This window comes from Rosa chinensis, chromosome 4, assembly GCF_002994745.2.
Source record: "Rosa chinensis cultivar Old Blush chromosome 4, RchiOBHm-V2, whole genome shotgun sequence".
Classification (NCBI taxonomy): Eukaryota; Viridiplantae; Streptophyta; class Magnoliopsida; order Rosales; family Rosaceae; genus Rosa; species Rosa chinensis.
Genome location: NC_037091.1, coordinates 4,307,814 through 4,331,007, shown reverse-complemented (window position 1 = coordinate 4,331,007; position 23,194 = coordinate 4,307,814). Strand labels below are relative to the sequence as shown.

Here is a 23,194-nt window from a genome sequence, read left to right as displayed (position 1 = left end):
TTTGATCGAACCGCGGCCTAAACCTCCTGATTACTCTAGATGAAAAGCTGCCATGTCAGGCTGAAAGACTTTAAACCAAGCGCTTCCTGGGAGGCAACCCAAGGGATGTTTTCTTTGCTTTCTTTGTTTTCTATTTAGTTCCTTTTTATGTTTTTAGTTTGTGTGCAGGTCATAAGGTTGTAAAGAAGTGTGAAAAGTGTCCCTTCTGTAAAAACAGAGTGCTGACCATACAATCAGTCTACTTTAGACGACTGCCGTTTTTCACTCAGATAGAACCAGAAGATGTGCCATACATGAATGGAACGATCTTTGAGTCTAGTTTCTGTAGGTTTTTACAGAACTGGATTCGGAGTTCATATGCGTGCCCAGTTCCAGTTTGAATGCAGTAAGGTCAGTCCAGGAAAACAGAAAACTGTGCAGTTGTGTCACAGAAAAGGAAAAACTGGGCGTATTTCCGTGGATGAAATGAGGAGTTCTTTACATGTACTCAAAGATCTATCTGTGTACCACGATCTGGCCCAAGAATCGCTTCCATTGGACTAGGGATGCTCCCGGAATAAAGGTTTGAGTGGGTAAAGGTCACTTTGCCAGGTTTTCTGTTCCAATTTCTGCTTTTTTCTCTAACTTTGCAGGGCTATAACTTTCAAACCGCTTGGAGTTAGAAGGTGTTCCACATATACACAGAGAGCTTGCAATGTCCACTTTCACCTCCAAGTGGTATCATCGTCATCTGAAGCTGCATAGAAAAGTTATGGGACCTGGAACATGGGCTGCCGACACAAACTTATGGGATCCAAAGATGCAACAAGACTTCGCACGGAGCTTACGTTAGGAAGTCAAGACCTTATGGTCTTGAGGTTGGGGTCTTTTGTTGTCATCTCCAAAGGTCGTGAGCATTGGGAGGTCTACAAGGGGGAGCTTTTCTATCAACCTTCTCACCTTTCTTCTTTTAATTTTTTTTGATTTCCTCTCTTTACGCTTCTATTATGCATTGTTTGATTAAATTTGCCATACATTGAGGGCAATGTATGATTCAAGTGTGGGGGAAGGGAATCCAATTTGAGTCTTATTAAAAAAAAAAAATTAAAAAAAAAAAATTTCGTTAGTTATTTTTCTTTCTTTTGGAGTCTTTAGTTCTTGTTTTCAGTTTTTGTCTTGTTTTTCGAAGTCTTAGGTCGCCTTTCAACTGTCTAGGATGAACAAAATCTCTGAAATTATAGATAAAAGAGGATCACAATATTGAGATGATGTTAAAATAATTCTTTGGTTAATTACGATATATATAAAGCATATGATTGTGTAGTAGATGTGGTTTTTGTTGACCTTGGTACAGAATATTGAGCATGTTGATGATGAGTTTTGATTCATAATAACCCTTGTGCGAATTTGAGCCTATTTGCTATTCTTTGCGAGTGTTTATTGAAAAATATATTCTTACTTTCTTGGCGATGCTTAGTGATCTCATTATCTTTCTCTTTGATTGACTGCTTGCCACAGATTAAGTTTGACGGACTCTAGAGATTACTAGAACTTGCTCTTGTACTGGTCGAAACTTTTATCAATACATGTCCCTGATTCTGGAAAGGATAAAGGCACCTAGGAAATTCCACCAAAGCCAAAAATAGCCTGTGTCCATATTTGTGCCCGTCGTGGGACTCCTCTAGTTAACCTCTTTGAACCTACATTTAAACATTTTTCTTTCATCACCCTCAAAATCCTAACCTTTGAACCTTAGTATAGTTATATCCCTACCCTTGTTCTAAGGATTTAGTGGAGCTAATTCATGAGACAGATAAGATTTTGAAGGCACTACAAAAGAGATGATGAGAAAGAATAAGTGTGGGGGAAAGACTTGTCCATGAGAAAGAAGAAAAATAGTATGCCGAAAAAAGAGAATGAAAAAAAAAATGTGTACGGCAATGAAAAGAAAAAAAGTGCAAGTATTTATGGATTTTAGTCCCCCCATTGTGGATAAGGAGTTTGTTTTGAAGTGAAGACCTAAGTACGATGAATTTGGTCTTTGTCCTGCTTCACAAGTGTTCAAAGGAATGTTAGAATGAAGCAAGGGTCCAACACAATGACATCCGGCCCTTAATAAAGACACACATAAAGTTCAATGTTGCAAGATGCCTTGGTGACTAAAAGAAGACGTCTCAATGCTTCAATAAAGGCTCCGCTAGGTTTTTAGAACACTTTGTGATTTTCCCTTACCTCTTCGTTTCTTTAAGCCCCTAAACCTTGGCCCCATTACAACCTTAAAGTAAGACCTCTTTGATCCTTAAGATGGGCAGCCATTGATCTGTGGAGATTGGTTACAAGAGTTAAGCATATGGTTCGATCCGTCCGGCAAGTAGTTGGTATCCTTCATGAGATCGTAAAAAAAAAAATACATATAAATATCGACATAGCCTTTCTTTCTTTATATATGTGAGCTTTTTGTTTGTCGAAAATATTATCATCTCTCACATATATTTGAGTGAAAAAGCTTTTAAGCATTAGCCTTGATCTGAGAGAAGAAAGAGTGGTAAATCCTGTGAGGTTTGAATCATACTTGTTGGAAACATGCTGAGCTCCACCCATCACCATTGTCACATCCGTGTCTTACATGCTTATATGTGGAATATATGTTTTAATTAACTCTTGAATTACTCATGATTGATTCTTGGTTGCGTGCTAATCTTGATGCTATGAAAGTAAGAGATTCTGAGACAACAATGTGGAAAGCATAGTTTGTTTTGAGTCTTTTGAGTCCTTGTTTTATTTTCTTAGTTTTGATTTTGCTAAGGGACTAGCAATACCTCCCATTTATTTGTAGGAATGAATGGAGGAGAACTTGAGTGCTTAGATGTTAGTGGAACTACCCACATAATATTAAGACATAGGCAATTATTCATTGAACTAATAACCTATAATTCCTCTGTGACTACGATGATTGGATTATCAAAACTAATAAAATGGCGAGGAATTGCCAAAATTTTGCTGCCTAATGGCACAACATTTCAAGTCACAGACGCTCTATATGCACCAAGAGCTAATCGAACCTTGTTAATGTTTCAAAGCTATTTGTGCCAACGATTATCCAGTAAAAACACACCGTGAGAATGGAACTGAATACCTTGATATTACATCTCATGACTGTGGAAGGAAACGCATCTTAGAGAAACTTATGAGTCAATTTAGTGGACTGTACCTCACTACGATTCGGATCATTGAATCCTATACTATCACCAACAATGAAATGTGGGACACTGACTCATACAGGCTTTTGCATGACCGCCTATGGCACCGAGGTCGTAACATGATGATCCATATTTTTGAAGAACTCACATGGACATCCCTTCTTTCGAGTGAAAAACAAATGGGAGAAAAATCCGCCACACTGTAAGGTGTCGGTTCTACTATTGCTCAAATGCAGTCATTGCCTTCTGAAGTACCAGAAGCACTACCTCCCTCCCATTATGCCTCATTGACTATTTCAAAGGTACATCACTCGTTTTGCAAAGCCTGCTCTTTAGCAAAAACAGGATCGAGACCTTCCTATGCTAAAGATACAAAACAAAACATTCCATTCTTACAAAGGATACAAAGAGATGTCTGTGGACCTATACATCCAGAATGCGGACCATTCAAGTACTTTATGGTTCTGGTGGATGCTTCGACAATCTGGTCACATGTCGTTTTATTGTCCACAAGAAATGCTGCAATACTCCTAGCAGAGATTATACGTTTGAGGGCTCACCACCCTGATCACCCTATCAAGTCTATAAGGCTTGATAATGCTGGAGAGTTTACATCAAAAGCATTTGATGATTATTGCATATCTATTTGGATCGATGTAGAGCATCCTATACCCCATGTGCATACACAAAATGGTCTCGCAGAAGCCACTATCAAAAGGCTACAGATGGTGGCTAGGGCATTGGTTATGCGCACCAACTTGCCTATATCTGCATGGGGTTATGCAATATTGCACGCAGCTTTACTTATTCGTTTAAGACCCACAGCTAGCCAACCATTTCCTGCGTACCAGTTGGTAACTGGATATGCGCCTGACACTTCACATTTACGCATATTTGGTTGAGCAGTATATGTGCCTATTGCGCCCCCACAGCGCACCAAAATGGGTCCTCAGAGACGATTAAGTATTTATGTTGGATACGAATCCCCAACAATTATCCACTATTTAGAACCCTTGACAGGCGATCTCTCTACCGCTAGATTTGCGGATTGTCACTTTGATGAGATAGTCTTCCCGTCGTTAGGGGGAGATAGGAAAAAGGATTTTCCAAGGGAACCACATGAATTGTCATGGTTTGTCCCCACTCTGTCTCATCTTGATCCCCGCACTTCATAAAGTGAAAGTGAAGTGAAAAGAATAATCGATCTTCAGAACGTAGCAGATTCGATGCCTGATGCGTTTACTGATATCGTAAAAGTGACGAGATCACATATACCAGCTACAAATGTGCCTGCAAGGTTAGAAGTCCCCAACAAGGGGCACGGTGCCGCAGATAGAGGCACTGCAACCGCACTTAGTGGAGGTGTGGTTGAGGCCGTGGCTCCCCAAGGAAGAGGGGGAGGTTACTTGGTTCGATTGACACTCACCCAAGGAAGAAGAGGGTGAGTAAGGCACAAACCAATCATCAATGTATAGAATCCCTCTCATGAGATTGTCTCTGATTATAGTTATGTCCATGAATCAATACTGGAGGACACTCCGATGTTTGAAATGATTCCAGAGAACAAAGAAATCTCAAAGGATTACGAGAGTACGTATGAGTTGATAGAAAGATCTTCCATACACATTGATGATATATACTGTTGCTCAAGGAATCATAGAGCACGATGATATCGAACCACAGAGTGCGTTTGCAATTAAGTTGAAATGCTCACTTTAGGGATTGAAACAATCCAGACGGATGTGGTATACCTGTCTAAGTGACTACTTGATTGGGAAGGGATATAAGAACGATGAATTATGCCCCTGCGTATTCATAAAGAAAACAAGTTCCGGATTTGCAAATTATAGTAGTATATGTCATAACTGGTACTCTTGATGAAATAAGAGAAACCGCGAGCTACTTGAAATCCGAATTTGAGATGAAGGATCTTGGGAAAACTCGATTCTATCTAGGTCTTGAACTAGAACACCGAGTTTGTGGAATATTAATCCACCAGTCTGCATATGTCCCAAAGTCAGGCGATATAACATGGACAAAGCACATCCTGCTAGCACTCTCATGATCGGTCGAAGTTTGGATGCAAGGAAAGATCAATTTCGTCCAAAGGAAGATGACGAACAAGTGTTGGGAGCTGAAATTCCCTATCTAAATGCAATAGGCGCATTATTGTACTTAGTCCAATTTACTCGACCAGACATTGCATTCTCAGTGAACTTGTTAGCTAGATTTAGCTCAACGCCAACGCAGCATCACTGGAATGGTATCAAGAACATTTTCGATACCTAAAAGGAACCATTAGCTTGGGACTGTTCTTTCCCTACAGAGAGGCAAGATGGACAGTAGATGGAACTGCAATCCCTAAAGGAAATATTGATGGCGAAAACGCCACTCACTACACTAAAATGCCAAATGACGTTTTGGTCGGTTTTGCTGATGCTGGATACGTATCTGACCCACATATCGTTCCCAAACTGGTTATGTATTTACCAATGGGAACACAGCGATATCTTGGAGATCAACCAAGCAAACCTTTGTGGCTACCTCCTCGAACCACTCAGAGATCATTGTTCTACATGAGGCGGTTCTTGAGTGTGTATGGTTAAGAACTATCATTGCACATATTCGAGGGACTAGTGGTTTGAGTTCTACCACTGAAGAGCCTACTTGCATTTACGAACACAATGCAGCTTGCATCGAACAGATGAAGCTAGGTTATATTAAGGGTGATAACACAAAACACATATCGCCAAAGTTGTCCTACAATCAGCAACAACAGACTCTCCTCAAGATTCAAATGAATCAAGTAAGGTCTGAGGAGAATGTGACAGATTTGTTCACCAAATCATTGCCTAAGGACACATTTGAGAAACATGTGAAAAGCATAGGAATGCGAAGACTTTCCAAGCTTCCTAGATTAATGTAAGTATCAGGGGGAGGTGTAAACGTCAGGGGGAGTCTAACACACACATGTCATACTCAAATGTAAAAGGTGCGTTGTGCTCTTTTCCTTCGACCAAGGTGTATTTTGTCCCACAGGGTTTTTATTGTTACTTGGCAAGGTTTTTAGTGAGGCAACAACTCATGCACCATTTCGTCTTTGACTTGGCACAAGGGGGAGTGTTAAAGGAAAAACATATTGTGTGCCTTCGTCAAAGTGATTGACGGAGAGGGAATCAAGCAATTACCGATTAACATCAATCAGCATGAATTACGAACCAATCAGTAGTTAATGTCATCATTGTAATTGTTCTTTCCATTGTAATTCTCTCCTAATATAAAGGGGTTATGAAATGAAATGAGTAGACCATTCCAATCCATTTTTACTTTTACAATTTCTGGGAATAAATGGAAAAATAATAGGCAAAAAATGGAATTGTATGCCGCTGCAGCATCCAATTCTGTCATTGTTCCTATGGTAACTTTGAATGTTTATGGTAACTCGGATATTCCTTTTGACAAGTCAAAAGTCAAATTTTTAACACGCATTATGTCAAATAGTAATCAATCATTGTTCTTATGGTAAAACAATTATTCTTTGGAAAATGCTTGATTAATTATTGAAAAGAGGAATCACAGACACATAATAATATCTTCCAGTGGAGGAAGGGTTTTGAAGAAATTTTATCTTGGTAGATATATGCTATGTGCAACTCTCTTTTTTATAGTGGCTAAATGCATATGGCAATCAACCAGCTGTTTCATAAAACTATTATTAGTTAAAATGGAAAAAATTAAAGCAAAAAATGAAATTGTATACCGATGAATTATACAGATTCTTTTATTGTTCCTATGGTAACTTCGATTGATTATGGTAACTCGGATATGCCTTTTCAAAATTCAAATTGTTTTATTTTTACAGTGACCCACAGAGTGTCAAATAGTAATCATTCATTGTTCTTATGGTAACTCCGCGCCCTAAAATAACTTTTATTAATATGAAAAATCAAATTGCGTTGTTTATATGGCAATTATCTATCACCTTTATGGTATAAAAAAAATAATTCTTTTTTCGAAAATGGTCAATTAATTATTGAAAAGAGAAATCACAACTATATAATGTGTGGAATAGAGGTTACAGACTTACAGTAAGGTCATTATAAGCAAAATATTCTACAAGCCAATTAAGTCCATCAATCAGATAACCTCATTCACCATCTATGAAGTGAATGATGAGCTACATTGTTACCCTGATTTCACATCACCAATTTCAGAAGCGTATAACTGCTCCATTAGTAGAACACAATCTAAAGCATAACCAGGCTCATAGACGATTCAGCGGTGAACGGTGTTAAGAACATATGAACAGCAAATTCCAATCCAGTTTTGGCTACATCAATCTTAATGTAATCATTTCGAATAATAACTGTTTGTTTCACCTAAATAAAAATTCTCAACAGAAGCTTGTATAATAACTGTACTAAGAATAACTGTATAATAACTGTATAATAACTGTATAATCACACAACATGTTTACTAAACTAAGAACATATGAACAGCAAATTCCAATCCAATTTCGGCTACATCAATCTTAATGTAAACATTTCGAATAATAACTGTTTGTTTCACCTAAATAAAAATTCTCAACAGAAGCTTAAGCATAAATAACTATCAAACTCTTTTTCTTTATTATTATTATTATTGGAGACAAGATGACTTGAGTATGAATGTACTTTTAGTTTTTGTTCCACGGCAAACAATCATCATACTGGCCAGTTTTGAAGTTAAGCCTGCAAGGGCCATTGCCAGAAGATTTTATACTTTACCAACACTCATGGCAGTAGTCTCTTCCATCAACATATACATCAAACCATTTAAATGAAGCAATCCATTGAAAACTGCAATAGAAGTCTGTTCGGCCTATCAAGGTAGGTTTAAAACTGAACTCACAGTATTGTTGGGGAAGAAGCACTTTGACGCCGAGATCATCATCTGCAGATTTACAGTGAAAGCAAAAGAGAAGAAGCTGGACACGGAGTACAAGCATACACACTCTTACAGCATGTGCCAACGGCGAATGTGCAGACTCAAATTGCTGCTGAGCCACAGTTGCATGTTCAACTATGGAATGTGCACTACACCAAAAATGTTAACACACAACACTTTTTGCACAACGAAAAAAAAAAAGTGTTGTGTGATGAAGAAAAGTTAATCACACAACATGTTTACTAAACTAAGGGGGTTAAAATTCTGAATTTTTTTTTAGAAGGTCATTGCACAACGGTTACAAGATAATCTGTTGTGTGAATCATAAAAAAAATAGCGGCAGATTTCCCTCCTAGATCGACTCAAATTTGGCTCCAAATTGATACTCTAAAGTACAACAGAATAGTTATATCTGTTGTATGAGTGTAGCTTGCAAAATATCATACAACTGTTTTTTTACTTTCTGTTGTCTGATAAAGGGAGATATATTGGGAAAGTTTGGATGTGTGTAGATTTGCCTCAAAATGGCACTATTCCCTCCAACATTTCCCTGCATTCTCTCCCCCAAAATTCGATTCCCTCTCAGCAGGCAACAAGAGGCTGCAAAACTGAAAATTTTTAAGTGGCATTCAGACAACAGATATGTGGAAAATCATGGTCTGATGCCTGCATGATGAAATTAATGGCTTATGTGGCCATGTGTCCTAGCGCTAGACAACTACACAATAGCATCGATCTATTCAGACCAAACTATTAGAACACTTCAGAAAAAATCCATTCAGACCAAACTAATGCCCACAGCTAAACCCGACAAGACATTCACTCCACAAAACCCCACAGCTGACCCCAACTCACCCCGACTCTCTCTCTGACTCCCTCGTTGTCTGACTCTCACTCTGACTCACTCCACAGCTGCCCCGACTCACTCCACAATCCTAAACCCTAAATCCACCGCCTCCGAAGCGAAGCCTTCGAAGCCCTAAATGAGAGATTTCCCTTCGAAGCCCTAAAGGAGATTTCACTGTGAATCCGTGGATTCACATCGGAGCAGCCTTAGACTTGGATTCACACAGAAGCCCTAAACAATTTCGTCATCTCGAACTTCGATTCACGCCTTTGATTCGATTTGTCTCGAACTTGGTAAGTTCTCGTCATCTCCTTTACTGTTTTGATTCAATTTTGATTTGGATTTGTCAGCTTTCGCTCTTCGTTACTGTTTCAATTCACTGAGATGCAAAATTTAGGGTTCTGATATTCATAAGCAGATCTTAAAATTGTGCACTCTAGTCACCGGAGTTTAACAGGGACTCGGATCTCCATCTCCGACCATGGATTCCGAGCCTTTCGAGAGAGAAAAGAACGTGACTTTTCTGGGGATGATGTACCAGCTCCTCCCACACCAATCCGAAAAAGCTTCATCATCTTCTTCTTCTTCTTCCTTTGAAGGTCCTCATTCTACTGAGGGCCTCTCTACCACTTTGTCCGATCAGTCTCGTATTATAGTCGCCAGACCTGTTAGGTACAGACCCATCTAGCTCTACCCTTTTAAAGTTTATAAATTTCTGATTGTATGTGTGAATTGGGTGAGCTAGATGGGTCTGTACCTATTGGTGTGAAACTCGTGAAATATTTGATCAATTTATGCAGTAGGTCCATAATGCCTTGTCTTTAACTAACAATTATGCTACCAAAGTTTGGTTCTTTAATCGCTTTTTCGCAAATTGATTCTGGGTTTTGCTATTGAGCTTCCCAAACTTGTTTTGGCTTGTGTTTAAGTAGAGTTGTTCACGTATTGGTGAGGCTTGAATTAGTATATGAACTTGTGTTATGGTTAAGTGAACTTCAATAGTTGGATTGAATTTCTGCAATTGGACTGAATTGGTAAATTTTTTATGTTTGCTTGCAGAGGAGTGGTGTCCCTGTGGACATGCTCAAAGTTCTGTGCAATTGCGCGCCTTTGTTGCTGGGATCATTGTTGGCTATACCCTGAAGGGACGCGTTAAACGCTGGGCTAACAAGCTTCTCAAGAGGATCAAAGACGATTGATTGCACCTAGGTTGAGTTAAGTTATCGCATTCAATAGATTGTCGTCAATAGATGAGTGATTCTCTAACATTAGTTGTGTAAAGGGTGCATTTTTGAGGAGTTTTCAGCTTCTGTGGTGACAAATACATCTCACCTTATCAACAGATATTGTTATCCTTTTTAAACTACTATGGTAAAGTTTTAGAGAACAGCATAGGCTATCCTTTTTATCCTTTTTAAACTACTATGAGAGATCTTTAGTCTCTCAGTCAATGAAGTTGCGGATTCTTCAATGTTGGATTTTTCTAATCTGATTGAAATCTTGTGTTTGTTTTGCAGTTTTTTGTTGGTGGAAACTGGAAGTGTGTAAGTATTTTTTTTTTTTATGCAACAATGTCTCTCTTTCTGCATTACCTATAGTATATAGTTGATTTATCTGCTCAGAATTTTTGTGCTTTAGGGTTTGATTGGGTTTATTATTTGATTATGATATATGTGATTGGCTTTACATTCTCTGTTTTAGATACTCAGAATAGTATCTTTCAAAAATATTCCATTTTTCGATTAATTTTTTTGTTTAGTATAAAAGCTGCCTGATTTAGTTTCACAAAAGCAAGTTTACGTTCTGTGATTTTTGCCTTGGTAATTAATTTAGTGGAATTTTAATGGTACGTACTGAACAAGTAGATATTTCAAAACATAGTCGATAACAGTCTCGTTTAAAGAAACACACTGTGAGAACCTGACCTTATGAAATTAAATGATTTCCATGCCTAGTGTAGGTAGTTATTTGTTTCCTAATTGCTGAGAGAGTCAGTAATAGTCAATTTGTTGCATTTACAGAAAAAATTATTATGTATATGTTTATATTTAGGACGTATTCCCACCTTGTGACACACCTTTACCATGGTGCTCTCCTGATTTTGTTTCAAGTTATCATGCATTTTTTATGTGCATTTTTCTTATTCATTTTGCAGAATTTGTAACTTGTATTCAACCCTTTTAATATGGTTTCATTTGTTCTGATCCTTTTGTCCCTGCTGATTCATCTAGAATGGCACAAAAGACTCAATCAGCAAGCTAGTGTCAGACTTAAACAGTGCAAAATTGGAACCTGATGTTGGTGAGCTTATTTGTTTGAACTTTAATATAAGCCTGATTCAATTTTCAGTAGATTTACTAGACTGCACTAGTAATTTTGTCACTGGCCATCTGGATAGGAATATAACTAAAATTGAATCCGAAAAATAAGTTTGGTAAAATGTACAAGTTTGATAAAATTGTAACCAAGTAAGACGCTTTAAATTTATAATATGTGTTCCAGAAATATTAATATGGTTTTGAATTTAACATAACTTTCTTGGAGATTTACATTTGTTGATTTCTTTTACATTCATACATGATATTCCAGCCATCTGCATTCATCTACCTTTTCATTTGGGCTTTTACTAAAATCTATTCTTGTTTGTGCTAGTATCTTATGTGCATGTTGAAGATCGACTGAAGATGGCGATGAGCGTGAGAGGAGAGATGGAGAAGCTGAGCGTGGAGCAGTTGAAGGCAGTGAAAGAGCAAACTGATCTGGAGGTCAATCTTCTCCAGGACTCTCTCAACAACATCCGCACCGCCACCACCCGCCTCGAGCTCGCCTCCTCCGCCCTCCACGACCTCTCCCTCCGACCCACAGGCAAAAAGATGCTCGTCCCTCTTACCGCCTCCCTTTACGTCCCCGGAACTCTCCAGGACCCCGACCAGGTCCTCGTCGACGTTGGCACCGGCTACTTCATCGAGAAGAACATGCCTCAAGCCAAAGACTACTGCGACCGCAAGATCAATCTCCTCAAGTCCAATTTCAAACAACTCGTTGAGGTCAAAGTTCTCCTCTTTGTGAATCTATTTCAATATTTCTTACGTTTGCTAGGTTTGGTGATTAGTCTTCCTTCTTTCTTGCTCATATACTAGACCTGAAATTGAAAACCTCCTTATGCATAATATGTTTCTTGTTTGCTACTCGTAATGCCAATTTCATATCTCAGCTACTTTGCTATTACCTTCAAAAATTCATTGTTTTGCTGCTCTGTGGCAGCCGCAATTGAGTAGTGTTTCTGTGACCATTGATCCAGAGTTTAGGAGATTGTTGATTGCTGTAATGTTTTCTTTGTATGTTTTAATCAAAGGGGGGACAAAAATGCTCCTCTTGACTCTAATGCATACCTTAAACTGCTTTAAAGTAGGGCTACTCTTTCTTTGCTTATTAGTTCTTCCTTTTTTGTTGTTGTTTTCTTCTAATTACGAAATTGTAAATTGATATGCAGGTTGCTTCTAAGAAGAAAAGCATATCTGATGAAGCTGGGTTAGTTTTGCAAGCAAAACTGAAGCAGATGGTCTCCTACAGCACAGTAGGAGACAAGGACTTTTAATATGTGTGCTGTGGTATTCAAGTTAAGATCATGGTGAAGTACTGGTGACTTAGGAGTAGATTATGCTTGTTTTGATATAGAATTCAAACATCATGTTAGAGTTGTGGTTTGCACGCTTGAACTGGTGCGGTTTTGTTCCCTTACAAATGGGATTAATTCTCTTCTGCTCTTTAAAGACTTGTGTTGTGGTGTATCATTGCAGAACTACTTACAATTTACAATTTGCTTTTTCCAGCTTCAAATGTTGTGTGGTGTATCATTTGATGAACTACTGTTCATTTGGTAAATGGACCAAATGAATGCACAATTTAATTTAGGAATGGGATGTTCAAATGATCAGACAACAGAATAGATATAATGGCAATTGCACGAATGGCCAAAATTGGGGCAAATACAATGCAATCATTCATATCACACATCAATTTTTAACAAATTAGTGTCTTCTAATTTATACTCACACAACAGAAGCAATTGAACTCTGTTGTCCCAAAAGTTAATCAGACAACAGATATAGTCCAAGAACTGAAGTTTGAAGATCAATCAGACAACACACAAAATAAAAATATGTTGTCTGACAAGCTTAACATACAACAGCTTGAAAACAAGCACTGTTGTCTGAAGGCAGCGCCGCAACTGCCGCGCAGCTGCGCTTGGCATCTGCCGAGCTATCAGACAATACTTTTAACACATACCCGTCGTCTGTGTGTTTGTCAGACAATTGTGTTCCACCGTTGTCTGAATTTTCATCAGACAACGGCTCGGTCTACAACGGTGGCTCTTCATATCACACAACGGTTTTCTCCCGTTGTCTGATAAGATTTTTGGTGTAGTGGTGGTATCTACTTGCTCAAACATGGATTTACATGACGTCTCAAAGGCAGGTACCACTGAAGCTTCCATGCTACTTGAGAACATCCTATGTGAAAAAGGTCATATATATCATTAGTTACAAGGTTTACTGAAGCAAATCAAATGCGTGTTAGATATTCAAATCACAAATGCAAAGAAATTAAGTCAGTATGACATTTAGACATACTTGAAGAGCTTCTTTACCCGATGTTTGAAACTGCACCTTGATTTGCCTGGATACAGTAGCTTCAAGTTTTGAGTTAACTGATTTTTCCAATTGATTAACTGCTTTATCTCCCACTCCTCTCTGCAGCACAAGCATCAATTAGATAACTAAAGCCAACTTTATAAAGGAACAAGCCAGATCATCAGAATTCTTGCCTGAAAGCAATCATATATAGCCGAAGTTATTGTTTTCTGCATAGCTGGAGTGACTGCACGAACAACAGCTTGTCCAACAGCAGCTGTTTCTTTTTTTACCATTTTCTCTAACATGACTGGAAAGTCCTTGTTCACAATCAAACCAGTTACTTGTTGAGTACGGTCTCGCAATAATTTCTCATTCTTTGCATTCACTTCTTGAAACCAAGCCCACAAAGCAAATTATTGGCCTTTACAGCCTTCTCCATACTCCGACCGAGAGCAGCCTCTAATCGTTTGCCTTCCTTAGTAATTGGGACGGTAACCATCATTGTCATCTGCTTTTGCAATTCTTTTTGCATAGTCATTAGCTGCGCATAGACGAAAAGCCATACTTAATAGAAAGCATACTGGACATAAACACAAGTTTGATTACACAAAACACAACCATAACATACACAAACATAGAACCTTTTGCTCTTGCCAAGATATAGACAGGTGAAATGGGACAAGAAAAATCATATTAATATACCGTTTCACCAAATAATAAAAGACCTAAAGACAGACTCAAATGGCAGCAGCATAACTTTGGAAAGGCTACTAAGCCTGCTTTACTAAGGTTATGCTGCAAATAGTTGGTACGTCATAGACACATGCAAGATAATTAAATTTCCAAATTCTTCAGCACTCACCTGATTCATCATATCCTGCCTGGCCATAATTTGAGGAAATGCAGCTTCTCCGGAGGGGGGACTTGAACTCCCACCTGCTTCATTAGAGGGCTCTATTGAGTTGAGCACACCTGGTGATGGGGAAGATTGACCTGATGCTTGCATATTTTTCCATTTCTGTTTTCTCGACTTTGCATTTGGTGCTTGTAGTTGTGATGCGGTTGTGGCGGTAGCAGGCCCAGATATATTTTTTGTAGAGCGATCGTGGTCTTCCTCTCCAGAATGAGGCTGGGCTAGTGGTTCTGACATGCTGGCACCATCACCTTGCCAAGCTTCATCTGTAATATAAGATTCTAATGATATTGCACAGCAATCCCCGGCCATCTCAATTCCAAGATCGGATGCCTGGAAACAAAAGAACTTTTCTAAACCTGAATTCTCCAATAGGGGAGGTAAGCACTTGGATAAGTCCAAACCATACTGTTGAATGGCTTGTGTTTGGACACAATAAATTTATTCACCATGAGGTGATATACTTGTCCCAGTAAAGCTCAAAATAAGCATTGTAAATTCTGCTCTGTAATCCATGCATGTAGATGCTGGCTCACCACCAAGGTCTAAGTGCACGGCATATATAGCATTCTTCTTAGCATTTGCAACTAAAAGAAGGCCAGCTTGTGACAATGCTATGACTTGATTAAAGAATGCATCCTCAACTCGAGGTTGAGCAGAGCCCTTTAACTCTAAGGTCTGGGTACATTTCCATGACTCAGCATCACTGGGAAGTAGCCAGCCTTCTTCACTCGCTGAGGACCAGATCTTCACTTCCCGATTAAGCGGCCCCGTAGAGATCAGGCCTGTTGGGAGCTGTCACAAATGTAGACGAATAAACAGGAAGACCATCATAGGGTCTCAGTACAAAAAGTGGTTGCGACTTGCGATATTCCAAGATCTTTATTTGTATCAGGATATGACCAAATGTATGAGTCACTATATCAATCAAAAATATTGGGAAATATGTTTATTCATATGTGTCTTTGTGTATAAATAAAACATATGTGCCATAACATGCTCCTGTATTAGAACCCATGGCCAACTCTAACAAAATTAAAATTAAATAAAACAGGCACCCTAGTTGTCCCATAAATGACGTATTACCTTCAAAGAAGTTAAGATGCAGTAAGGTGCAGAAAATGATTTTACAAACCCAAATTTTGTAGAAACACAACACGTTAACACAAAAGGTGTCAATTGGCATAACTTGGCCACAATAAATTAGGAAGAAAAGTTTCACATGTAAAGAAAAATCTTACTCAAACCGATACTGAATCCATACAACACGCAAACCAAACAGTCAATTAGGAATGATAAACCAGTTGATTCCCTACTTAACCTTGTTGAGAAACAATATTTGTATTGTTCATAAAGAAGATGGCCTCTTGAATGAATTCAAAATTGCATGAACCACTATTCCATTCCTAATAGTATCATACTATGTACTAAGTTTAGAAAAATTGCCAATCTCCTTACAATGTGGTACAGCTTGCACTCGTACAATCTCTTTCAGCACTATTTCTCACTTTTTCCTTGTATTTTAGCAAAATAAAGTTCATCTGCCATATCCAGTTCTTGTGCTGTACCATATAAAAGGGCTTTGAAGGACAAGAACAATAATTTATCCTAATTCATACAAAATTCCCTGAACCATAGAGTTGAAGCAGGAATAGCCAACAGATTTTTTTAGTAACCAAAACATTATTTTAATTCACCAAAAGAAAAGGAAAAAAAAAATCTACAAAGATGTAGAAGGGCAAGCTGGAGCCAAAGTGTTCCCACCAACCCTGATGAAAATGCACTTTTAAGTTTCACTACTTATTCCACTAAAAGGAAATATGTAACAACGACAGCAAAATGGTGAAGATACTTACAGTTCCATCCATAGAAGCAGAAACCAGCTGGGTGGTCATCCATTGGCACATTGATAAATCTGTCACCTCTCCATCATGTTTACCAACAAATTGGACCCCATCAATGAGCTTTTCAACAGGACACTTAATAGGAACCTCAGCAGAAGGGACTTCACCCTTTGCAACTTTAGTAGTATCAATTCGTAGGACACACTTCCCAACCCCAACAACCAGAACATCCTGCGAGTATACAAGCAAAAGATAGATCAATCAACCACTTCAAGACCGACAGACAATGATCATGGACATCAAAAGCATTGAGCTATAACTCTTCGATTGAAAATACCATTAACAGAATTATTTACTTGTATATGATAGTGCCAACAAACTCGTGGATGAACAGCTTCCCCCTCACCAACTATTTGAATGGCAATAACAATCTTTCCTGTAATTTGTGGCGTACCTCCTTCATCTGGACTTTCAGAAATTTTCCACACAAAAAGCCATCCTCCTACACTCACACAGCAGAAAATGATGTCAAATAATGCAAAAACAAACCAGAGGAAGATATGTATTGAGCATGGGAAAAAGAGCTACCTAGCCAAAATTCGATGAGCTACCATAATTTGCATGTCCTAGCTAGCTGATTACCACCAATATTCTCCTACAACAATGGAATCAACTAAGGATGACAATTTTTGATACCATCATTTCACGTAGCCAATCTCAGGCTCCTACTAGATCCAAAGCATCATGCTACTACTAGCCATTATATTATGGAAAATTGAAGGAGTTTGTAGACAGTACACAGGTAAGTTTTAGTTACTGATAGCCATTAGTTGGCTTCATAGAATCTCCATGTTCATATGGTTCGGCATTTTCTCATATCATGTGCTAGCATCACTGCATTCTTAAAAATTCACAGAGTCTGATACAGGGAGTAATTCATATCAAGGGTTTGGAGCATGCATATTCCAGAAAGAAAGAAAAAAAAGATAGATGGAGAGCCATTTTGTTCCCTTCTGAATGATTTAATCACAAAGTTTAAGGATGAATTTAATTTTCTTCTCTTTTTCCTTGTATTAGCAGTTTCGGTGTATTAAAATCAATGTCAATGCTTTGTCTGCTGTAACCAATAGTTACTGCCTAAAAAGAGTGCATGGACTATACATATTTCCAACTGCCAATTCATTCATCATTTTGACTGTACAATGTAGTGCTTATAGTGAGTTAGTTGACTGGGCCATTTGTTCAATTCTGGAATAACAGTTGCTAGGCTGAAAATGTGAAACTTGCCCTTAATGCACCTCAAAATAGGCCAGAGTTCAATTGTACATGATGTACATGGTTACAAAGTTTGAAATTCTAATCCAGTAACAAACAACAGGGATCTGCGCTAAAAGGAAAAGATGAATATATGAACTTACAGATTGATGAGTAAATAGCAGATGAAGACAACCTCAAAACAGGCTCATACCCAAACCTGAAAAATGTTGAAATCTTATTAGTTGTGGCACACTATGAAGCTTCAAGTAGAATCAATAGCAGGTGGGATTTCAAACCTCTCTGTCTCGACTAAACTCTGAAGTGGATGGTTCAGAGTTCTGAAGTGGATGGCAGTGTTGGCAGCACAGAAAGACAGCCACTGGTCTTGATCGCCTTTAACTGGGCCACGAGGTTTTGTTGGTTCTGAAGAGTTCAGAGAAAGCCTTAACAAGTCAGTTGGTTCCTCTTGGTGTTGAAGCTGTGGAGTAGTAGTTGAGTGATGGGAGCTGCGGAAAAATGCTTCCCCCCCCCCCCGGGGCGAGGTTTGCTTGTTACCTGCAAATTTGATGGGCAAATAAACGTTAATTATATGAAAATGTCAAGGAGCTAAGTTACGTATGCTAATTTACATCAATTAACCAAAGATCATACCTTCCGAATTAAGCAAGAAAAACTAAAAAGAGAATCTTTGAAATATGTACGAGGAGATATTTTCTCTCTTATTGAACATTGAACAAGAAAACTAGAAAAGAAATGGATGATGAGCATGGAATATAGCACATACTTCTAGTTTTTTTGCACCCGTCCCAAATTCAGACAGATCAGCATGTACCCTATTTTGCCTGAATCTGCAACCATTCCAAGTGAAATTTTATAGTTCCCACTGCAAACAGAAGCACCAATCAAAATGTATAACAATAATCACCCAGAAACATTATTACAAGATAACATTAATTAAAATGTTCAAATATTAATACTGGATCATATCAACCAATTTGTATGGACTACCTTGATTTGCAGAGCCTAGCTGACTGCCACCAATGCGCTCTCCTACAACAGTGGGATAAACTGATAATCAACAATCTTATCAAAAGAAAAGAAGGACAAAAAAAAGAAAAAAAAACTGATCGTCAACAACGAAGATAATGGAAAAGTTGAGATTCTTGAGACCTCAACATATAGTTCCTTAGATTGAGGATAGTCCAATACTTCCAACTATTTTCTAAAACTACAGAGGGACCTAGACAATGAGCTATTCGTCCAGTGTTCTGTTAATGATTAAAAACCAGTTTCTGATTGTAGAATTACGATCAAGTACAAACCTTAATACATATGCACTATTATTTGAAACTGCATAGTTTTTAATACTTCCTCTAAATTACCTGGAAAAAAAAATTGAAAAAGTTGTAAGTGGATTACACATGTACACTTACTCCACCACATATATATCACAGGTGGATGCAGATGAAGATGCAAAGTGATCGGGGAAGGGAGGCATTGATGGTTGCTCCTCAGTGCAGTGTCGTTTTGAAGGAATTGGTTGCTCCTGCTGCTCTTGTTGATGGTCTAATCCTCGTTGGCTCCATTACAAGGCCTCTTTTGTTCTGCATTCGCCAACGAAAGCCAATCTACCATCGGCATGCCACTCTCATCGATGGAAGTGGTTGAGTGACGGGAGCTATGCAGGTCAGGGAACATGGGGACTGGGGAGATAGCCATTTCATATGCAAAGTGGACCACCGGCGCTTGCCCCCCGGCGGTAGTGCGTTGTCGTTTCGGAGGATTCACTGGTGTTGGTGATGGTTCTTCCGCGCTGCGGTGTCGTTTCTGAGTTTCGGAAGACAAAGAAAGCCATGACGACGGAGTTGACTCTTCAATTGACGGCGACGCCGCCTTCGGTGACAACCTCCTATTTTTAGGTGAACAACGCTTGGTGGAAGCTCCGGAATTCCTCGGAGTCTCTTGCAACCGGACAAGTCAAGCCACCGCAAGTTGACAAATTTGGTGAGGCAAGCAGGAAGACTAACAAAATTGTTTGTTGACAGATTAAGCCACTCTAATGTTTCCCAGCAATCAAGAGTCATCAGGAAATCACAATCTGATAATAAACTGCATCCTCCCATATACAAGCACTTTAGCTTGGGAAGTGATAGTGAGCAACCATCGACATTCAAACTTTCGGTATTTGTTGGAAATCTAGCGAGTTTTGAGCAGTTAGTAAGATAAAGTTCCGTTAAATTTTGCAACCCATAAATGCTGCACAGTAGAGTTGTGAGATTTTTGCAATCAGCAGGATTCAACTCTTCAAGCCCAATGAGATTTTCAATTGACTCATCCAATTCTCTTATGTCACTGCCGTCAAGAGAGAGTCGTCTCAAGGAATCCATCTTTACTAGAATTTTTGGAAATGTAGCCAGTTTTGAGCGTTCAAGGTCCAACTCTTCCAGCCTGATAAGCCTTGTAATGGACGGATGCAATTCTTTAATGCAAGTGCGACCTAGATCCAATCTTCTCAAGAAACCCATCTGTTCCCCAACTTCTGAAAATTCTTCAAGCTTGCAATATCTAATAGAGATTGTTTCCACAGATTTCAAGTTGATTTTTCTTGGAAACATAATAAGGTTAGAGCAACTCCCAGCATTCAAGGTAACAAGCTTATCAAGCAATCCAACAGAATCAGGAACCTCAACTAAACTGGTACAGTAACATAGATTCAACTCTTTCAAGTTAGGGATTCCACTCAAGTCTGGGAGTTTCTTTAGGGATGTACAACGACTTAAATTCAACTCTTTCAAGTTAGGGATTCCACTCAAGTCTGGGAGTTTCTTTAGGGATGTACAACTACTTAAATTCAACTCTTTCAAGTTAGGGATTCCACTCAAGTCTGGGAGTTTCTTTAGGGATGTACAATAACTTAAATCCATACATGTTAGCCTTGAAAAATTCTGTACGGCAAAAGAAAAAGGAAGAGATCAACCAAGTGGATGCAGTAATTTACAACACAGTTATCTATTACTTATTTTTAATTAAAGAAGTCTTGAAATAAAATGAATTATTAGATTATAGTACCTTACGTCCCTCCCATAGTGGTCTGATTTTGTGGCCAGAAATGTTGAGCTCCACAAGTTTGTTTGCTTGAAAATCGGATGGAAAACATTGCAACGGACATTCTTGCCAATCTAGCCACCTCAACTGGTTGGAGAGATAATCAATATCTCCATAAAAGGATGTTCTCATCATAGAAATATATCTAAGATTCCTTATCTCTGAAAAGCTTTTAGCATTCAAAGATATTGTAGATGATAGCCACGGGACCTGAATGCCTATAACTTTATTTGTACCCTACAGTAAAAGAAAGCAAGCTTATTAAACTAGCAACATTTATGATTGCAATTTCTATTCAGACTAAAAAGCAAAAAAACATAGCAATTTCTATTGGAAGCACAAGTACTGTTTTAATACAGTTTTCTTCAAGGTCTCAATAAGAAATTATATTCAATATAAAATGCTTTCTGAATTGAAAAACACAAAACATCATCAATATGCTTACTGTATTATTTGTTAAAACGTATTCTACATCTTCTTCACTCCACATTCTGTTGCGTTTCCCGGGTTCATCAGGTGACTCCTGATACACTATGTCTTGACCCATTTCTTCTATCAAGTCATGCATCCAAATCACACCTGTTTCTGTTCCATCCAGCTCATTAGTCTCATCATTAGTCTTATCGTCAATTCTTATTAAGGCCTTTTCTTGGAGTTGTTTAATACCAATCACAAATTTGAGGTCATAACAAGCTTCTAGTATTGGTTTCACACAGTCTACAGGCCGCCCTTTAAAGAAACAAGCGATATCAAGAAAATATCCTTTCAAATCTACTCCCAGAGCATCATAACTTATTTTGAGAATGTCTCTTATCTCTTTGTGAGGATCTTCTCCCCTACTACTATCTAATGTAGCTTCCCACTCCTCTCTGCTTCTACGAAATAGATGAGAGCCTAAAACTATCAAAGCTAATGGAAGGCCCTGGGCATACCGTACTGCACGTTGTGCAAGTTCTAGATAATTGCTTGGAGGTCTATTTCTTTTAAATGCATTCAAGCTAAACAACTCCAAAGACTGATCATCATCTAACATTTCGACCTCGTAAACTTCATCAACTTGATGAGCAGTTAGCCAACGTTTATCTCTTGTTGTTATGAGAATTCTACTGCCTGGGCCAAAACAATCAGGGGATGGAACTAAGTTCTTTAATTGGCTAGAATGACTCACGTCATCAAGGATTAAGAGAACTTTTTTATTTTGCATTCTTTCCTTTATAAAACTGACTCCCTGATCAACATCGCTCACCTCCAAATTTGGGTCCCTTAAAACATCACGCAAAAGTCTCTCTTGCAGTTGGGCTAGGCCATTTGAATTAGATCTAACATTTGCCAAGAAGCAGCTATTTTCAAACTTACGGCGAATTGAATTAAACACATCCTTCGCAATTGTGGTCTTTCCTATTCCCCCAGGTCCCCATATGCCTACCATGCGAACAATATTTTCCTCGGCATGTAAAAGTCTGATGACATCTTGTCTACAAGACTGTAATCCAGTTGGATACTCAGCAACATTCAAGTAACATGAAGGGTTTATCACTTGGGCGGACAACTCCTCAACAATGTCGTCGATGAATTTGGTCTCATACCTACGAATTTAAAAGCATATATACGATATGAAATGCTTGAATAATATATCTAATTAACTAGCTAAAGGAGGGGTTAAAGACATACTCGCCATCCTTCAAAGGCCATCCAGACAAATCTGCTGCTTCCTTAAGAGCTGTCTTCCATTTGTCCATGCTATCCTCGTATCTGCGACCAAGCGTAGCAAATGCGTCACCGAAGGCGCCTCTTTGGTGTCGTACATCTGAGGAAGCCACTTTGTAGAAAACCGGTCTGACCTCCTGTCTTTTTGATTTTCTGCATTCAAGTATCTTGACCAGTTCATTCAAACACCACCTTGAGGAAGCATAGTTTTGAGAGAAGACGACGATTGAAACTCTGGACTCGTCAATTGCTTTGAGGAGCTCTTGTGATATGTCTTCTCCTTTGCTAAGCGTATCATCTCTGAAGGTCTTAATTCCCCTCAGACACAAAGCTTTGTACAAATGATCTGTAAAATCATAGCGCGTATCCTCACCTCGGAAACTCAGGAAAACCTCGTATGTGTAATGATTTTGGTGATCAGTAGAAGAAAGTGGGAGAGAAGAAGATGAAGAACTGGCTGCTGCTTCGTTGGTCAGAGAAGCCATATTCTGCTTGCTTTGCTGCATCTGTTGAATGTTGCGTTCCTATTGAGCTGCCTTCCTATAGATCCGAGATCTCAGCTCTCAAGTAGATAGTTTCTTAATTGGTGCCGGCTGCAGTGTGAATGTGACGTTGAAAATGGACTAAATCAGAACCTTTATGAGCCTCGCTCTTCTTTCTTTGCAGTTTCTCTTTTGCTTTTGCCAAGGAGTTTCTCCTTTCACTTTCACTTTTGCTTTTAGACTTGGACTAAAATTATCTCTAAAGACTCTTTGTTTTTTTTTTTTTCGGTGGTGATG

General features: G+C 38.6%; 5 protein-coding genes across 31 annotated transcripts in view; 2 read left to right on the top strand and 3 right to left on the bottom strand.

Moving 5' to 3' along the window:
* Nucleotides 1–23,194, bottom strand: part of LOC112196425 (disease resistance protein RPV1) — a 100,291-nt gene that overhangs the window by 31,436 nt on the left and 45,661 nt on the right. For 24 of the 26 annotated variants that reach the window (XM_040517415.1, XM_040517418.1, XM_040517423.1 and 21 more), the window contains 2 exons: nt 17,765–17,820; nt 16,935–17,001 (listed from right to left, as the gene is read on the bottom strand). The gene's annotated coding sequence lies outside the window, so the exon portion shown is untranslated. Of the gene's footprint in view, nt 1–16,934; nt 17,002–17,764; nt 17,821–18,384; nt 18,487–23,194 lie in introns of those variants that run through there. The other 2 variants (XM_040517439.1, XM_040517438.1) reach the window with 2 other exon arrangements.
* LOC112198657 lies at nt 9,434–10,151 on the top strand. The gene is made up of 2 exons (XM_024339791.1): nt 9,434–9,599; nt 10,012–10,151. The coding sequence occupies exons 1-2, from the start codon at nt 9,434–9,436 to the stop codon at nt 10,149–10,151; spliced, it is 306 nt and encodes a 101-aa protein (XP_024195559.1).
* Nucleotides 10,896–12,550, top strand: LOC112198656 (probable prefoldin subunit 5). The gene is made up of 3 exons (XM_024339790.2): nt 10,896–11,253; nt 11,605–11,999; nt 12,446–12,550. The coding sequence occupies exons 2-3, from the start codon at nt 11,637–11,639 to the stop codon at nt 12,548–12,550; spliced, it is 468 nt and encodes a 155-aa protein (XP_024195558.1). The 5' UTR covers nt 10,896–11,253; nt 11,605–11,636.
* LOC112196433 (varicose-related protein-like) lies at nt 13,787–15,268 on the bottom strand. Of its 2 annotated transcripts, XM_040517454.1 has the most exons (3): nt 14,513–15,268; nt 14,452–14,480; nt 13,787–14,130 (listed from the first exon to the last, which is right to left on the bottom strand). In XM_040517454.1, the coding sequence occupies exons 1-3, from the start codon at nt 14,812–14,814 to the stop codon at nt 14,066–14,068; spliced, it is 396 nt and encodes a 131-aa protein (XP_040373388.1). In that variant the 5' UTR covers nt 14,815–15,268; the 3' UTR covers nt 13,787–14,065. The 2 variants fall into 2 exon arrangements, with proteins under 2 accessions (XP_040373388.1, XP_024192556.1); XM_024336788.2 differs by having other exon boundaries at nt 14,452–15,268.
* On the bottom strand, nt 14,944–23,114 carry LOC112198653 (disease resistance protein RUN1). Its single transcript, XM_024339788.2, has 7 exons — nt 22,380–23,114; nt 21,154–22,294; nt 20,673–20,945; nt 19,532–20,548; nt 16,801–16,848; nt 16,359–16,577; nt 14,944–15,297 (listed from the first exon to the last, which is right to left on the bottom strand). The coding sequence occupies exons 1-7, from the start codon at nt 22,919–22,921 to the stop codon at nt 14,944–14,946; spliced, it is 3,594 nt and encodes a 1,197-aa protein (XP_024195556.2). The 5' UTR covers nt 22,922–23,114.

What these genes read in the sequence shown, in the direction of transcription:
- LOC112198657 (XM_024339791.1), top strand. Translation starts at nt 9,434, where the DNA reads ATGGATTCCGAGCCTTTCGAGAGAGAAAAGAACGTGACTTTTCTGGGG. An exon ending in CACTTTGTCCGATCAGTCTC is followed by an intron (nt 9,600 to 10,011) that starts GTATTATAGTCG and finishes GTTTGCTTGCAG; the next exon opens with AGGAGTGGTGTCCCTGTGGA.
- LOC112198656 (XM_024339790.2), top strand. Translation starts at nt 11,637, where the DNA reads ATGGCGATGAGCGTGAGAGGAGAGATGGAGAAGCTGAGCGTGGAGCAG. An exon ending in ATTTCAAACAACTCGTTGAG is followed by an intron (nt 12,000 to 12,445) that starts GTCAAAGTTCTC and finishes ATTGATATGCAG; the next exon opens with GTTGCTTCTAAGAAGAAAAG.
- LOC112196433 (XM_024336788.2), bottom strand. Translation starts at nt 14,814, where the DNA reads ATGGCCGGGGATTGCTGTGCAATATCATTAGAATCTTATATTACAGAT. An exon ending in GGCAGGATATGATGAATCAG is followed by an intron (nt 14,131 to 14,451) that starts GTGAGTGCTGAA and finishes GTCTATGCGCAG; the next exon opens with CTAATGACTATGCAAAAAGA.
- LOC112198653 (XM_024339788.2), bottom strand. Translation starts at nt 22,921, where the DNA reads ATGCAGCAAAGCAAGCAGAATATGGCTTCTCTGACCAACGAAGCAGCA. An exon ending in TGGCCTTTGAAGGATGGCGA is followed by an intron (nt 22,295 to 22,379) that starts GTATGTCTTTAA and finishes TTAAATTCGTAG; the next exon opens with GTATGAGACCAAATTCATCG. An exon ending in TGAAAGTCCAGATGAAGGAG is followed by an intron (nt 16,578 to 16,800) that starts GTACGCCACAAA and finishes GTATACTCGCAG; the next exon opens with GATGTTCTGGTTGTTGGGGT.